We start from the raw sequence: 17,528 nt of genomic DNA, 5'->3' as shown, positions 1-17,528 counted from the left end.
GAGACAAAGCTACTCGGTAAACTGAAGAATTAGATTTCTGAGCCAAAACCAAAATTACTTATATACCACTTTTTACATGTCAGGCAGTATTTTAAATACTTTCTTTTTTTTTTTTTTTAAGATTTAGTTATTTGAAAGAGAGTGTGTGAGTGGGGAGAGGGGCAGGGGGGAAGAGAGAGACTCCTCAAGCAGGCTCCCTGCTGAGCATGGAGCCCTCAACTTGGTGGTGGTAGGGGTGGGGGTGGGGGGCTTGATCCAGGCTCCATCCTACAACCTGAAGAACATGACCTGAGGCGAAACCAAGAGCCAGGTGTTTAACCAACTGAGCCACCCAGGCACCCCTAAATACTTTCCGTATGTTAATTTGTTTAATCTTCATAACACTATGTGTTAAATAAGTACTAATATCTCCATTTAAGAATTGAGGACTGAGGCATAAAGCAGATAAGCAATTCACCCAAAATTACACAGCAATTAAAGACACAGCAAAGATCTGAATCTAGTCAGTCTGATTCCTCCCTTTGCTTGTAACTATGGTGATAAATATATTGCTTATCCCCTAAAAAACAGAGGGTCAAACCCTATCCTGTAATCAACTCCCCAGGAGACAGACAATGCCGGTCTTGGAGGACATATCTGGATGGCCAGCTGGCCTTCCTCTTGTGTTACCCAATCTGACAATGTGGTTTTATTTTAAACTGCTTTAGCCCTGAAATATCTTTCAAGGTTCCACATCCTCTTACATACCTTACACTCTGCTAACTAGAAAAGCAAAAGCATAAAGATGATAATGAACCTTGTCAATACAACAGTAGTGTCACACCTCTAAGGGCTATGCCCACATACGCCAGCCCCTCCCAGAGGTCTATGCCTGTGAAGAGCAGCATGTTGGGACCTCAGGGAAAGCCTTCCAGCTCTTCCTGCCTAAGCTGCTAGCACCTTTCCCTGCTTGGTTTGCTGTCTCCTCTAGGTCTTTCCACATTGTGTCAAGCAGCTAATCTTCCTTCATTGATCCTCCTGAAATATTCTGTGTGTAAGTCAATTACAGGTGTTCTTATGCTAAATTGTGTTTTTTTTTTTTCTGTATCAAGAAATCAAATATTAATTACTTACTATATGCTAGGCCCTGTGGATAAAAAGGCATGGTACCTTTTACCAATAACTTAAAATGTAAGGGAAATAATTCTATAAATAAAGGGAGTGACCACACTCTTCTAAGAAAAGTATCTTAAGTAGGGTGTATATTCATGGATCCAACAGAGAACAACCACCTGAAACAGACAGGTCATTATGGAAGGATTCAAAGTGAGGATGATAGCAGTGTTTCTTCCTAGACCCTGATCTGCTTGATGGCAAGGACTGAGCTCCAAGAACACTAGTTAATGTCCAAGGAGATAAAACTAAGATGGCAGGTTCTTGTAGGGGATCCACTAGAGGGCTATTCCAATGGTTCTCAAGTCCTCTCCCTGCCTCAGCCTTATTTCACCTGAGGGACATGACACCTCTATCACGGTAGCTCAGACACAACCGTCATCGCTCACTCCCTGCAACGGGCAAGCCTCATTACAGAAACAATGTTCTAGGGCATGTTCTCCATGTCCTAGAGACAACACTGTCATTCCATAGGGCTCCATGCTCTTAAACAAAACACTTTTCTGGTTGTTCTGTTTAAAGTACAGAGAAGAAAAAACAACCTCTAAATACATAAATTTAAAACCTGAAATCATTTCTTAAAGTTCTACGTTTCCAAAATAGGTCAACCTTTCAAGCAATTTAGGAAAGAGATCAACTTGTGACAGTCCTGATAGACATTTCAAGTAAATTGCATGTGGCTCTTATTCTTGCTTCTAGTAAAATGGATGTAAAAAATTATAGAACCTTCATCTTTTTATCTAAAATAAAAAGGTGTCCCTAGGCTTTTCAATTCCCATTTAAAATGCATTTTCATAAATAACCTTTTTACAATCTGTACTCTGTTTTAATTAAATTTCTCACTATGGAAAACAAGATAATTGAAACAATTTAGAGATTAGTTAACTGTCAAAAAAATTATGCCAGTAGTCACTGCATTGGGAAAATTTGCCATCGGTACAACCCCCTTCTGTAATTAAAGTCCCCAAATTCACTATATAATCAAAACCAGGTGAGCTCACAAAAGAAAGAGGATCATGACTTCACTGAGTCTTCTAAACAAAATCTACATTATAGAATTACATGTACATTTACGAAATATATTTGGATTTCCCTAAAGGCCTTCATGGATGTTTCCAGTCACTGAAAATTTGGAAGAGTTGGTTCTTCTGGCAAAGGAGTCAACGGCAGTCCCTGTAGGGGCATGTTTTGGAGGAGGACACTGAGAACAGGAGGAGCAGTGTTGTTCTTAAAGCACATTTCATCTTCCACAGAGAAGGAGCCATGGTGCCGGAGAAGAGACAGGAGAGGCCTGTCTGCTTGTGAAACCCAAGGTTTAGATTTCCGCTCCCATTCAAAACTGGCTGTGACTTTTTATTTTTTCTAAAGATTTTATTTATTCATTCATGAGAGATGCAGAGAGAGAGAGGCACAGACACAGGCAGAGGGAGAAGCAGGCTCCCTGCAGGGAGCCCCATGCGGGACTCGATCCCAGGACCCCAAGGCAAAGGCAGGTGCTCAACCACTGAGCCACCCGGGCATCCCCTGGCTGTGACATTTTAAAACACAGAATAAGTTAACAAATGGCAGATGTCCTAGGAGGAAACAGCCCTTGGGGCTGTAGTGGGAGTGTCTTGAGACGCTCCATCTCCACACCTGACACCGTGCACCGGGGGCAGAGCAGGGCTCCAGGAGAGCCCTCATCCACCTGGCAGTCCCTCGCCTCTGGCAAGTGGGCAGCACTGCACCACGTGGATGAGGCAGGATGATCCCACTTTCCCCTCACTACACATCTCAGCTGGATCCTCAGGGCATACCAAGTACCTGCAGAGCTTCCACATTCTGATGAAGGTATACCACTTCTAGAATGTCCTACCATATTTATGTTTAAAGGGGATCAACCCATCTGCTTGGCCTCGAAAGCTTACAGTGATTACACACGAAGTTATCAGGGGACCTCCCCGAGTGGCACGTACTCCCTATGAAGAAAGAGATGCGCAGCACGGTCATAATTAAATGAGTTAGAAAATAGTATGATTAAAATTTCCAAGGCAACTCGAGTTTATATATCTTGAATGGTAAGTATGCATTTGAAAAGAAACCTCATTTTTTTAAAAGATTTTATTTATTTATTTATGAGAGACAGAGAGAGACAGAGACATAGGCAGAGGGAGAAGCAGGCTCCATGCAGGGAGCCTGATGCGGGACTCGATCCCTGGTCTCCAGGATCACACCCCAGGCTGAAGGCAGCGCTAAACCTCTGGGCCACCAGGGCTGCCCAAGAAATCTCATTTTTAAAACATTTTTCAAAACTTCTGTTCTAGAATTCAACAGACTCAGAGCCACACGCTCACTTTCACTTCTAGTTTGTTTCTCTCATTAAAATTTAGTTTGCTTTGTTTATTCTGTAAGTTTCTTTTCAGTATCAAGATTTCTATCTGATGAAATGTAGTTCCTTATTAGAAAAAAAACATCTCTAGGGTGACAGTGAGAACCAAGACAGCTTCAGAAAACAATCAGAGAATTCTCAAGTTGGAAGAGAAGTTAGGACCCTGGCCTAACCTGCTCCTTCACTAGGTGAAGTACCATCAGCACCTCACAGCAACCAAAGTCCAAAAGGGTTAAATAATTTGCATAAGAAAGAAAGGTGATATTGACAAGAAGGGGAATAAAAAACCAGCCATTTCACCTCTCAGAATAACATTTCTTTATTAAATTGTATTGTCTTTCACATTTATTAGTTCACTAAATGAGCCATGTTATGTTGCTAAAATTGGTGCTAGAGACTCAATTTCACTTCAGTAAGTATATTCAACATGCACGAGACACATGGAACGACACAATTAGCTGGTAAGAAAGGCTACCCTCCACGTTTATTTAATTTATTTATTTATTTATTTATTTATTTATTTATTTAAATTTATTTTTTATTGGTGTTCAATTTGCCAACATATAGAATAACACCCAGTGCTCATCCCGTCAAGTGCCCCCTCAGTGCCTGTCACCCAGTCACCCCCACCCCCACCCACCTCCCCTTCCACCACCCCTAGTTCATTTCCCAGAGTTAGGAGTCTTCCATGTTCTGTCTCCCTTTCTGATATTTCCCACTCATTTTTTCTCCTTTCCCCTTTATTCCCTTTCACTATTTTTTATGTTCCCCAAATGAATGAGACCATATAATGTTTGTCCTTCTCCGATTGACTTATTTCACTCAGCATAATACCCTCCAGTTCCATCCACGTTGAAGCACATGTTTATTGTCTCTAAAAGGTCAGGCCCTGTGATAGGCTCTGGGCAAACAGAGATGAGAGGAGGTGAGGGGAAAGGGGAAGGGAGAGGATGGGGAATGGAAGGGAGGGGAGGGGATGTAAGGGGAGGAGAGGGGAGAGAAGAGAGGAGCAGAAGAGCTGGCATGGACAAAACAAGAAAGGTGCTCCAAGAGAGCGGATAGCACATTTTAGGCGACAGGGCATTCAGGTCCCTGCTGTGTTGAAGGAACGACAGGTCAACAGGATGTGAAACGATCACTGGGGGACAGCAGAGGGTTAGGAGGCTGAACAGTCAGACAGGACTTCAGGCCTTCAGATGTCACTCAGAAGAATCTCAAGCTTTCCTTCTAGAATTCTAAACTAGTTCTTCTGTTCTGGAGCTGGAATTGAAACACTAGAAAGTGCTCTAGAAGTAGTGTGAAGGGAAGGACGCAGAGCCAGGACAGGGCTGTGAGCAAGGGCGTGAGTCAGTAGGCCACGGCAATCACCCACATGTCTGTCTGCACATCCATCCATCCATCCGTCCGTCCGTCCATCTCAACAACCAGTATTTACTGAAACACTGTTGTATGTCGGGTGGTAGGAACAGTCGAGCCAACCAGATGGAAAGCGGGTGACAGCTGAGACGTGGGGACAAACATCGCAGACAGGTGCAGCCGGGGAGAAGGGCAGGGAGGACACGGTCACACCCACGGGCTGGACGCAGCGAGGGAGACCTGGGTGGCTCCGAGGACGAGGATGACAAGCGCCTTCCCCCAGGCTGGGCTGGCCTGAGGAGCTGGAGGCCAAATAGCCTCGCAGACGTGCCAGGGCTTGGTGGGCTTGTGATCACAGACCACGGTCCCCGCCTCTGCGAGCGGCTCGGACGGTGCCTGGGGTGCCAGGGACAGAAGGACACGGAAGCGGGTACTGGAGGGCACGCAGCGGAGAGGCCGGAGTTAGGGAGTTAGGTCTAGTCGTTATGAACAAAATCATGAGAACGGACAACGTTTTTCAGAGACAGTAAAAGATAGTGCTTGGAGACCATGCATCTATTTTGGTTGGTTTTTTTCTGCATGTCGAGCCTAAAGGGATTTATCAAAAATGGTTTCATTTTAGAAATTCATATGTAAATTGGGCTCTGCCAGGAAGCATCAAACATGTCTTTCTGTGTAATTACACCAACATTTTGAATTGTTAAAGTGCTCTCATTGAATGTATTCTGGGTTATGCTAATTACTTTGTCAGTTATTTAATTATTTGGACACAAGTAATGAATCAATGTCATTTTGGGGAAGAGGTACTTCTTGTTCTCAAAAAAGAGATGAGAAGTTACAGTAATTATGTCTAATTTTACGAAGTTAAAAGTGGAGCAGAAGGTCCCAATTTATACGCAAATGGTTGAAAACATATCCATTATCTGTTTTCTTCTTTCCTGGAAAAAAAGCTAATCATGTTGAATTGTCTTGTTTCCTTAGAGTTATTCTTACAAGACAAGCATTCAGTGACGGGAGGATCTGTTCTCCCCGACGGCAAGCCTGTTGCACGCACACGGCTACTGTGTGTCACCTGTCCTCTCCTAACACTCATCTCACGGACCAACAGATTTATTTGCTAACAGATGTTCTTCTCAAGGACACATGCTCAGGGAGTATTTTGTGACAGTGACTGTGATGAAGAACAGTTGGCTCAGATGACATTATAAATGATCAAATATCTTCACAAACACACCTTGAGAAAAATCAGTCAAATTTCAATAGGCACATTTTGACAAGGAAATACCTTCAAATTATCAGGCTTTCTCACTGGGGCTAATCAAGCATATTCTTATAACGGGCATACTGTAACTGCTTACCAACAATTGTAACACAAACCACTCATTGAGTTTTTGAGCCTAACGCTATGCTGGAATACCTTCAGGTTAGTGCACATGCTCTGAAGCATATGGAGTATTTTAAGGCTTAAAACGTGTACGTTCGCAGCTGTGGCAGGATCTGAAGGAATAGGATGTTACTCTCTTTTTTGTTTAAATAAGCAACTGATACAATTTTTGTCTTTTATTCTGGAAATAATGTCTTCAGATAATAAATGTTAAATGGCAGTTAAAATGAAAGGTAAATTGAATTGGTTAGATACAACCAAACAAGTTCATAGAAATAAAGCATTTATCACTATGAATGTATTTCACGGAGGATCTTTAAAAATTACACTTCTGAGTTCCAAGGAATGACAAGTCTTTTTAGAGTTACAGATGCTCTGAAACTCTTAAAGAAATAGTTTTTCTTTTTGCTAATAAATATAACAAATTGCCATTTATTACTTTTAAAAGTCCAAACCCCATTCTGTTCTTCCTGATTATTCTCAATTTCCATTTATCTAGCTTAAAACCAGCGGATGATTACAGGACAAGGGATCACAGGGGTCATCTAATGCAATCTCCGGTCACCCCTTTCATGCTCCTGAGGAGGGCAACATGCGGTACCCACTGCATTTTTCTCCAAACATGAGAAGAGCCTATAATCTCAGCCACTAGAGCACAGTTTTTAATAAAGCCCTGACTGCTCAAGATAGAATACAGGCCTTGAATTCTGAATCCCACATCTGCTCCTTCTTCATCAGCCACGTGACTTTAGGCAAGACACTTAACTGTCCCAGCCTTCAATTCTCATTTGTATGATAGGATCATAACATCTCACTGAGTGGCTATGAGAAGAACATGAGAGAACATATATCAAACTGCCTCATGGAGAGTAGTTTCTCATTAAATAGTACATCATTCTGGAAAGTTCGTTCTTATACTGAGATGAGATTTACATTGCTCTACTACTTTCAGGAGCTACACAGAATTAGTCTGATCTCTTTATAACCTGTAACTGCCCTTTGAACATGAGAAGACAAGGATAACTAAGACAAGATGTTTTTTTCAAATGCCAACTATCATACTGCTTCCCACCGGATGATTACAGTAATGACTTGGGACGTTTTCATTAGGAAAACTTACCAGGTCTCTAATCCAGTGAAGATTTACTAAATGCATATAATGTGCCAGAAATGATGCTACTGGCTAGAGATACAGTGTTTTTCCCTAGAAGTTTATAATCTTGTGAGAAACAGATGTATATTAATGATTGCACTATACAGTTATATGCTCATAATTAACTTATACATAAACTGCTAAATGAGTAAAAATGAAAACCACACGGGAGACATCTGGGGTGGGTTCTCCACACATGGCAGTTTTTCCAAACTCAGTATTGAGAGCATTCATTCATTCATTCATTCATTCACCAAACACTTATTAAAAACCTTCTATGTGCCAGATGTTATAGTAGGTGCCGGGAATATAGAGGTAGATGGCAAGCAAGCGATCAATATCCTCAAGGAGTTTAGAAACTACTATATGATCGTTCTGGTTCAATGGGATAATTATTTTAAAGATCAACTTCCACTTTCTCACTTGCCACATGAATAGATAACTATTTTGTAGGGGTTACAAGATCCCAGGCTTTCTAAGTTGGAAATCTTTCAGTACACCCACCTAATCTAATGTCCTACAAACACACAACACATTTTTAAAAGTTTCTTTTAAGTTTGGGTTTTCCCCTTCCCGTGCTCCAAAGCTAAGCAGCTTGTGTGAATAATCTTCAGGATTTCAAACAGTTAGGACTAATGACCAATGTCTGGAAATATGCCAGACACTGCAAAGTTATATTTAGAAGGGCTGGAAGTAAAAAATTAAATTCAAATTGGGTCAGGAAATGAAGGTGAGGTCAAAAGAGCACACCTGTGAGGCAGAGCTACTGAGGCAAGTTGGGGGGGGGGGGAGACTGTGTCTCCTCCTCACACTAGTTCCCAACACTGTTTGCTATATACAGTGTTCAGCTACATGAAGCGTTCGCTATAACACTGTAGAGGGCTTGCAAAATGCTAGGTGAAGTGGGGAAAAGCCTTGTTCTTGGCTATTAGTTTTATTTTATTTTTTTTTAATTTTTATTTATTTATGATAATCACAGAGAGAGAGAGAGAGAGAGAGAGCGAGAGGCAGAGACACAGGCAGAGGGAGAAGCAGGCTCCACGCACCGGGAGCCCGATGTGGGATTCAATCCCGGGTCTCCAGGATTGCGCCCTGGGCCAAAGGCAGGCGCTAAACCGCTGCGCCACCCAGGGATCCCTTGGCTATTAGTTTTAATCAATCTTTCTAGGTGTAACAGATACAAATCAAGAGGGAAAGGTATAGCACATAATCCAAACGCTTTGTGACAATAATTTAACTTGGGGAAGAGTGACCACTGAACAGTGCAGGAGTAGGAGCAGTCAATCCCATGCAGTTGAAAATCTGCATATAACATTTGACTACCCAAAAGCCTAACTACTAATAAATGGCCTCCTGCTAACCAGAAGTCTTACCAATAACATAGTTGATTAACACGTTTTATATGTTATATGTATTATATACTATCCTCTTATAATAAGATAACCCAGAAAAAAGAAAATCTTGGGCAGCCCGGGTGGCTCAGCAGTTTAGCGCCTGCCTTTGGCCCAGGGCATGATCCTGGGGACCCGGGATCGAGTCCCATGTCGAGCTTCCTGCATGGAGCCTGCTTCTCCCTCTGCCTGTGTCTCTGCCTCTCTCTCTCTATCTCTCTCTCTCTCTCCTCTCTGTGTTTCTCATGAATAAATAAAATAAAATCTTAAAAAAAAAAAGAAAAAATCTTAAGACAATCCTAAGGAAGATAAAATACATGTATAGTACTGTACTATTATCAGAAAAAATCCATACAGGTGGACCCATGCAGTTTGAATTCGTGTAGTTCAAGAGTCAACCATATTCCTTTTGTGTCCTACTCTACCACCTAGAGCACACTCAGAAAGCAGTCATGTGTGTAGGAGTTGTTATATGAATGTGACAAAATTGCCAATGTTGCACATCAGATGAATTCAAATAAGGATAGCAGGAGGGAGAGGTAAGATGGTGGAAGACCTGGGGTCCTCATTTCATCTGGTCCCCCAAATTTAGCTAGATAACTATCAAACTATCCTGAACACCTATGAATTCATTCTAATATGTAAAGAAAGAATGGCTGGAACTCTACTAATAGAAAAGTGACCATTTTTTGCAAGGCAGGAGAATGGAGAAGAGAAGCAGAGGGGATATATGGGAAGAGTAACTGAGGGAGAGGGAGCCTCTGCAGGCCAATGCAGAAAAGTGATCCAGCCCTAGAGTGGAAAAATCAGGACTTTTAGAGACCTGCTCCTGTGAGAGACTTCCCTGCCTCAAAGGTGTTCAGGTGTGAAACAGGACGGAATCACAGGAGGGGGACAGTGGGGTCTCAAATGAGGATGGCAAACACGGCCGTTGGTTACTTGAAGGCAACACTGCAGGGTGGCAGGAAGAGGACCCCATGTTGGAATTGTGGCCACAGTGACAGTGACAGTGCCTGGAAGAGTGCCAGGTAAGTGTGGGACCCAAACAGGGAAGGCTACATTCTCTCTGAAGGTCTCAAACCCTGCCTGCTCCTGAAAGGACACACGGATTCTGCTGCATGGCTGCTGCCCATTTTCCATGGTAGACGGTGGAAGGGCAAGTAAATTAACTCAACAGAATTCTTTCCAAATCAATTGCTTTAATGCCTTTCCCATCATTTATCAATAAAAAGCAGAGCTACAAATAGATTAAAACAACAACAACAACAACAACATCTTAAATTTCTCCCCTCTTTCCTCCCCTGGACTTGAACCTTCCAGGAAATGGTTATTTGTATTTACCTAATTTCATCCTAGACTCACTAGTATACACCTAGCAAGAGAGGACACGTGTGTATTGTTCACACAGTGGGAATTCAATCCATCTTGTTGAATGGAAAGGTGAATTAATGTATGGAGAGAAGGTAACTGCTCTTTCTGAAATGTGACAGTGAAGCCAGACAAGCACTTCATGTGACTCGTACCATACTGATGGTGTAGTAGGGCTGAGGATCCGGCTTTTCCGCACACTCTGCTTGACAGTTACGGCAATGCCATCTAGCCAGACCTACATTAATCCAAACCTAAGAGAACTCAAAGTAAGCCCAGCTGGAAAACAGCAGGCATGGGGCCTACCTGGAAGAAACTGAACAGCTCTTTCTTCCCTTTGCAGCCTCTGCTATCCTCAAGAGACTCTGCATTTGTGGAAGAGCGTGAGGCGTGATTATTATTGTCAGCTTGGTCAAAATATTAGGACATAGGAACATGTCAGACCGTATGAAAAACAAGGAGAAGGGATAGAGGCCACATCTTTCCTCAGCTGAATAGCAAAATGTGAAAGTATTATGGGATTTAGTTATTTACTTGGTTCCCGGGATCCATTCTCTGCCATTCATTGAGAGAGGGAAGCTAGCCATCCTTGTCCCTCCAGGAGTCCCAGTGTAGGTGGGAGAGAGACATGGGACTCCAATAGCAGTGCTCAATATGGCAGCTCTACCTCCTCTGAGTTTCCCTGGGGATAGCTGACCTAGGTGGACAAGGACAAACAGGAAGTGTATGAGGTGAGACTCTGGGCAGAGAGAGCAGCAAAAACAAAGGTCTGGAAGCCCGAGAGGACACAGCATACTCAGGGAATTACACAAGGTCCAGTACAAAAACTTTGATCTTTCCAGTGGCTGCTGCTGAAGACAACGTTCTCTGCGGTCCAGAGAATGAAGGCAGCCTTCCAGACACCAGGCAGAGAGGCACCAAGCACTCAGCAAGAGATCTCCCCAACGTGAAACATGAAAACCCATCGGAACTTGCACTTCAGCCCATCACTGCTTCCCTCTGACAACAGTTCATGTACAGTTTCTTGAAGACTTTCAATTACTAATATGAAACATCTACCCTGCACTTATTTTCTTTATTTATGTTAAATTCAAAAGTCACAGGAAGAATCCCAGGGCGCTTGTATGCTTGTTCAAGAACTCCTCTGCCCTTTCCCTCCACCCAGTTTCCACGGATATATTTTCTTTCTCTTACGTTCAGTTAAGTCTATGAACCGTATCAAAGACTTATTGAATGGTAAATGGAAACACTGACTGATTTGCATTAACATAAAAAACTGGGAACTTTTGTTTTCTTCACTGAAAAAAAATTCAACTAAGAATCCACATTCAGCAGCAGCACTTAAGAGGAAAACACTTCAGGGTAAAAACAACTTGGCATCTGTAGGTGATTCTTTTTTAAATGACTGAATTACTCAGAGGCAACCTGGAGTGGAACATGAACGAATGTTACATTAAAACCTGTTAGAGCTTGATAATATGTCTCCTTGATCCTGGGCTCGAACCTCCCACCACCCAAATGCATCTTCCCTATCTTAGATGTAAGCTACTTGATGAAAGAGGCTATTTCTTTCTCATTTTTTATGCTTCTCATATCACACCTTATTTAGCACTCAATAAATGTTTGCTGAACTAAGGTGGAATATTTGAGAATAACAGCAAGTAAGGGCAGGTACTTGGTTACAACATCCAATGCTATGTATGTATGGACTGGCTCGATCAGATCAGCACAGCTGCTGTGTGACCTGACTTGACTTACATAATCTCCATAGGTCTCTTGTGTTGGGGGTGGTGGTGGAGGTCTGTACCCAGTTGGGGGAACTCCTCTTGCTCTGGGAGTGAGAAGTCCTCTTCCCCGACTCACTGGCCCTCGGGTGGAAAGGACTCCCCTGGAAGCTGGCGTCCCTCGTGGTACACCAACTCCAACTGGCCGGGTGGTGACTCCTCCCCTTCCCCTGCAAGCAAGAAGGTCAAGTTAGCAATATTCATCATATTCTCTACCATTCCATGGTTCACATGAATTTATATTTCAGAAAAATCAACGTTCCATATTTCTGTAAAGAGAAATAAGGAAATCATATGCAAAGTGAAAACTAAAACAAGTGAGAAACAACTACATAGCAAAAGGAATTTAAGTCATTTCGGTGGCTTATCCAGCAGCAATAAATAAAATAACAACAAAGAAACCCCAAGACTCAATTTCTGGCTAAGAGAGAGTAGGAAGCTATGACACGTGGGAAGGCTGCAGCACCTACTGAGGATCTCTCTGTGATGCCAGGTCAGGCTCACAACCAACCTTCATGCCAGCACTATGAAGTGGGCTGTATCTGCTTGTCTGTGGACAAGGAAACCGAGGCTACAGAGATCTTCAAACCGAGGACACACCACTAGCAAAGCTAGGGACCAAAGCATACATCAGAGTTCCATGAAAGAGAAAATTAAATGTACCTTCCCAAATAATGTACTGAACATTTAGTAATTTAAAATACCATTCTTAAGTTAAATAAACACAGATACTTTCTGAAGTAGAATTCAGCATATTTATGTATTTCTAACATAAAATATAAGATTTCAAGTCAGAGAGGAAGGAAGAAAGGAGCTGTATCAAGAAGAGCTCAACATAAGCAAAAACTTGAGAAAATGTGCAAGGCTTATGAAGAAATGAAGATGGAAAAATGCAGCTACACCACAGAATAAAGATTTGGCGTGATCCACCTGCCACAACATCCCCCAAATAAGGAGAACTGTCACAGATAATGTGGATGCCTACATGTCTTCTTCAGTTTGATTGGGATAACAAATACCTAGCTAAAAACAGAGAAAATTATCAAAACCAAAAGCTGTTTCTTTGAACGGATCAATATAATTGATAAACATCTCGGTATGCTAAACAAGAAAAATAAACAATATCAGAAATGAAATTGGGGTCCTCACTACTGACTGAAAGGGCATTAAAGGATATAAAGAAGATTACAAACTCAAGGCCTATAAATTTGTTAACTTAGATGAATTTCACTAATTCCTTGAAATATACAAATGACCAAATCCAAACCCCACAAATGGGGAATTAAGCAACTGGAATAAAGTTCTATTAAAGAACTTCAGTGAAAAAGTAATTACTAACCTTTCAAAACAAAAAAGCACCAGGGTCCCTGGGTAGCTCAGTCAGTTATGAACCCGACTCTTGATTTCAGCTCAGGTCATGATATTGGGGTTGTAAGATCGAGCCCCACATTAGGCTCCATACTGGCCATGGAGCCTGCTTAAGGTTCTGCCTCCCACTCTGCCCCCCTCCACCCCTCTATTAAAAAAAAAAAAAAAAAAAAAAAAGAAAAGAAAATAAAAGAAAAAAAAAAGAAAAGAAAAGAAAAGCACCAAGCCCAGATGGTTTCACTGGTCAATTCTTTTATATATTAGTCTAGGGAAGATGCCAAGGGACTGGCCTAGCTGATATCTGACCTCCCCAGGAAGGGACATGTCATCCAAAGGGGAAAAAGGATGAGGCCTCCTAATAACCAAAGACATTATGAAATGAAACAAAACAAAACAAAACAAAATCCACATCTTTCCAAGAACAAAGGTGCACAATTCCTCAATAATAGTAGCGAATTAAATCCAACAATATATTTAAAAGGTATATACCATGACCAAGTGGGATTTATTCCAGGTATGTAAGGCTGGTTCAACATTAGCAAACAAATGTGACCTACTACATCAACAGGCTTAGGGGGAAAAAAAATCATATAATCATAAAGAGCAGAAAAAAACATCTAACAAAATACAACATCATTCATGATAAAAATTCTCGACAAAGCAGGAATAGAGGAAAATATCTCCAAGTTGAAACAAAGATCTACAAAAACCTACAACTACTATCATACTGAAAGGTAAGAAACTGGATGCTTCCCCCTTATGACTGGGAATAAGGTAAGGATGGCCATTCTTACTACTCCTATTCAAATTTTACTGGAAGTCCTAATTCAGTAAGAAAAGGGAATAAAACTTGTAAGATTGTGGAAGAAAAAATAAAATTTTATTTACAGGTGACATCATTTCCATGTAAAAATTCCCAAAGAATTAATCAGAACAAAATAAAACAAAGCAAGCAAACAAATAAAAACTCCTAGATCTTATTGCACAAACCAAGGTCTCAGAATACAGACAATAACTCAACAATATATATCATACAACAGCAATGGACAACTAAAATTTGAAATTAAAAGATAATTTAACAGTATTTGTTTTGGCAAGATATATACTAAAATTGTAATAATACCGAGAAGATTAGCAGAGTCTCTGCTCAAGGACAACATATCAATTTGTGAAGTATTTCATATTTCCCTATGCATGTCGGCGGGGGTGGAGGGGCAAGGGGCCTTTGGGAAATCTCTGTACCTTCCTCTCCATTTTGTTGTGAACCTAAAATTGCTGTAGAAAAAAAAAAGTCTTTAAAAAAATACACAATAAAAAAATTAAAAATACAAAGTAATGATAACATTTATTAAAGCAAGGAAATAAATGAAATGTTTTGGTACAAATCTAACAAAATCTAACTGTACAACTAACTATTCTATGTAGAAAACCATAAAACTCTGATGAAATAAATCAAAGGAGAAATATCCCATGCTTAACGATTATTACAGTCAATACTGTTCAGTTGTCAATTCTTCTCATCTTGACCTACAGACTCAATATAATCCCAATCAAAATCCCAGAGAAATACTTTGTAGACTGACGAACATATTCTAGAGCGTATATAGAAATGCAAAAGAGCCACAACAGACAACTTAATACTGAAGAAGAAAATTCTAGATGACTCACAGCATCTGACTTATTATGAAGCTACAGTAATCAAGGTAATAAGTATTGATGGAAAAAATATACACACAGAACAGTAGAACAAAAGAGAGAGCCCTGAAATTGATTCATAGAAATGTAGTCAAGGAACTACTGACAAAGAAGCAAAGACAATTCAATGAAATAGTGCTGGAACAAACAGACTTCTATGTGTGCCACAAAAAGAAAAAAAAAAGAAACAGAAAAGAACCTAGACATATCTTTCACAAAAGTTAACTCAAAATGGATTTTAGACTTAATATAAAATATAAGACTTATAGAAGAAAATTCAGAAGAAATCAAGAAATCGGTGTGACTTTGGTTTGATGATGAGGTTTTTTTTTTTTTTTTTAAGATTTTATTTATTTATTCATGAGAGAGAGAGAGAGAGAGAGGCAGAGACACAGGCAGAGGGAGTAGCAGGCTCCCTGCAGGGAGGTCAATGTGGGACTTGATCCTGGGTCTCCAGGATCAGGCCCTGCCTGGGCTGAAGGCAGCGCTAAACCGCTGAGCCACCTGGGCTGCCCTGATGATGAGTTTTAGATACAACATATAAAACGTAATCCATGAGCTAAAAATTGGTAAGCGGGACTTTCTTAAAGACTTCTCTGAGTAAAAAAAAAAAAAGACTTCTCTGAGAAGGACACTGTTAAAAGATGAAGAGACAGGTCACAGAAAAGGAGAAAATACTTGCAAAACATATATCTGATTTAAAAAAAAAAAAAACTTGTATCCAAAATATACAAAGAACTTTTAAAACTCAACAATAAGAAAATCCAATTTAAAAATGGGCAAAGGAACACACCGCTCACTGGAGAAGCTATACAGAATGGCAAATAACCAAAGGAAAAAATGTTCTATATCATTTGTCATTAGGGAATTGCAAATTAAATTATATTAGAATAACTAAATCAAAAGAAATTGCAAATTATAATCTATTAGAATAACTAAAATCAAAAGAAACTGAATATACCAACTGATGGCAAGGATGTGAAGAACAAGGTGCTCTCATTCGTTGCCGGTGGGCATGCAAAAGAGTACAGTCCCTTAGAAGGATAGTTTGGCACTTTCTTACAAAGCCAACCACGATATTATCATCCAACCCAGCAACTGTATTCCTAGGTATTTACTCACATGATTCAAAAACTTACTTGCACATGAAAGTTTGTTGAAGCTTTATGCACCGTGCCTAAAACCACCAATATATCGATATCTTTAAGGGATGAATGGGTAAGCAGGCTGGGGTGCATGCATATAATGGAATAATATTTGGCAATGAAGAGAAATGAGCTCATAAACCAGGAAAAGACATGGATGAACCTAAATGTATGTTTCTAAGTGAAAGAAGCCAATCTCAAAAGGCTACACACTGTATGACTCTAATTATAGGACGTACTGGGAAAGAAAAAAACTAGTGATGAGTTTAAAAAAAAAAAAAAAGAACGCATGGTTGACACAGGTTGAGGGGAGGAGTGAACCGATAAAGCCATGGGAACACGGGAGGGGAACAAAACTATTCTGCAGGGTGCTGAAATGGTGGATATGTGACACAAAGCATTTGTCAACACCCAACAGCACAAAGAGTGAACTTTAATGTATGCAAACTAAAAATATATATATATATTATTTAGGAAATTGAGGGCTTCTAAGATGGAATGCTAAATGTGACAAAGCATTTTACCTGTATGAAAAACATATACAACACCTTTATGAAGTTGAGAGGTAAAATAAATTTAGAAAAGAGTGCAGCTTATAAGGCTAAAGGCAAAAGAATGGCATATAAGCACTGCTCTAGGTGATACGCTTACTTCTCATGAGGAGGGATGCAGGTACATGTAATGATTCTGATACACTCTATACGTACCCTGGAATCAAGCAATTAAATGGATGGTGTTGGAGTGACGGTTACAGATAAGCGAGGGGAAGAGGCTAGAATGAACACTATGGTCATGGATTGGAATCGGAGACATCAGTATGAACTCTTGATCCATTTACTCTGGGTACAGGTGGTCACACATAGAAACATGTGCAGATATGGCTTAGCAGCATACATATGCTTCCTCACTCTGTTAGCTGACAGGGCCTAGAAGCGAGGACATACCAGCAGCAAGGAGCAGAACCCGCATTCAGATCTTGGTCTCTCCCACCCTCCAATGAAAGGAACCAAGGCTCCTCGGAGAAATGGCAGTGTCCAGGACTAGAGCAGGAAGTGTGCAAGATGATGCTAGGGCAACTTATAGAGCAGCAAGTAAGGAAGTGCTCAAAAATAGATAAAGAAATGAATGTAAAATAACCAATAAAAATTTTTTGAGGGTATGTGGAAGGAGCAGGGGAGCCAACTCAAAGAACACCCAGTAACCAAAGCTAAAACAACTTGAGTAAAAAGAATAAGCATTACTGAATTTTAACCCACTGTATACAATGAATAAACACCCATAAGTCCACACTAACATAAACAAATGATTGAAATAATAAGTTGGAGAGAAGAGAAAAAATATTCCAATAATTTATGCAGGTATTC

At 40.6% G+C, this 17,528-nt stretch overlaps 1 protein-coding gene, 1 long non-coding RNA gene and 1 other non-coding gene across 15 annotated transcripts in view; 2 read left to right on the top strand and 1 right to left on the bottom strand.

Moving 5' to 3' along the window:
• KHDRBS3 (KH RNA binding domain containing, signal transduction associated 3) overlaps positions 1 to 17,528 on the bottom strand; it is a 185,504-nt gene that overhangs the window by 58,845 nt on the left and 109,131 nt on the right. For all 13 annotated transcript variants that reach the window (XR_007401599.1, XM_049092775.1, XM_049092772.1 and 10 more), the window contains exon 6: positions 11,931 to 12,126. Coding sequence is in view for 12 of the 13 variants with exons in the window: in XM_049092775.1 (XP_048948732.1) it covers positions 11,931 to 12,126 (196 nt within the window). In the remaining variant the exon portion in view is untranslated. The remainder of the gene's footprint in view (positions 1 to 11,930; positions 12,127 to 17,528) is intronic.
• Positions 4,776 to 6,932, top strand: LOC112662527 (uncharacterized). The gene is made up of 3 exons (XR_003138636.3): positions 4,776 to 5,050; positions 5,858 to 6,299; positions 6,760 to 6,932. It is a non-coding gene; the product is annotated as an uncharacterized LOC112662527 (long non-coding RNA).
• LOC112662561 (U6 spliceosomal RNA) lies at positions 14,408 to 14,512 on the top strand. Its single transcript, XR_003138657.1, has one exon. It is a non-coding gene; the product is annotated as a U6 spliceosomal RNA (small nuclear RNA).

The sequence above is a fragment of the Canis lupus genome, chromosome 13, assembly GCF_003254725.2.
Source record: "Canis lupus dingo isolate Sandy chromosome 13, ASM325472v2, whole genome shotgun sequence".
Lineage (NCBI taxonomy): Eukaryota > Metazoa > Chordata > Mammalia > Carnivora > Canidae > Canis > Canis lupus.
The sequence above is the reverse complement of the archived record's forward strand: the minus strand, read 5'-3'. Positions and strand labels throughout refer to the sequence as shown.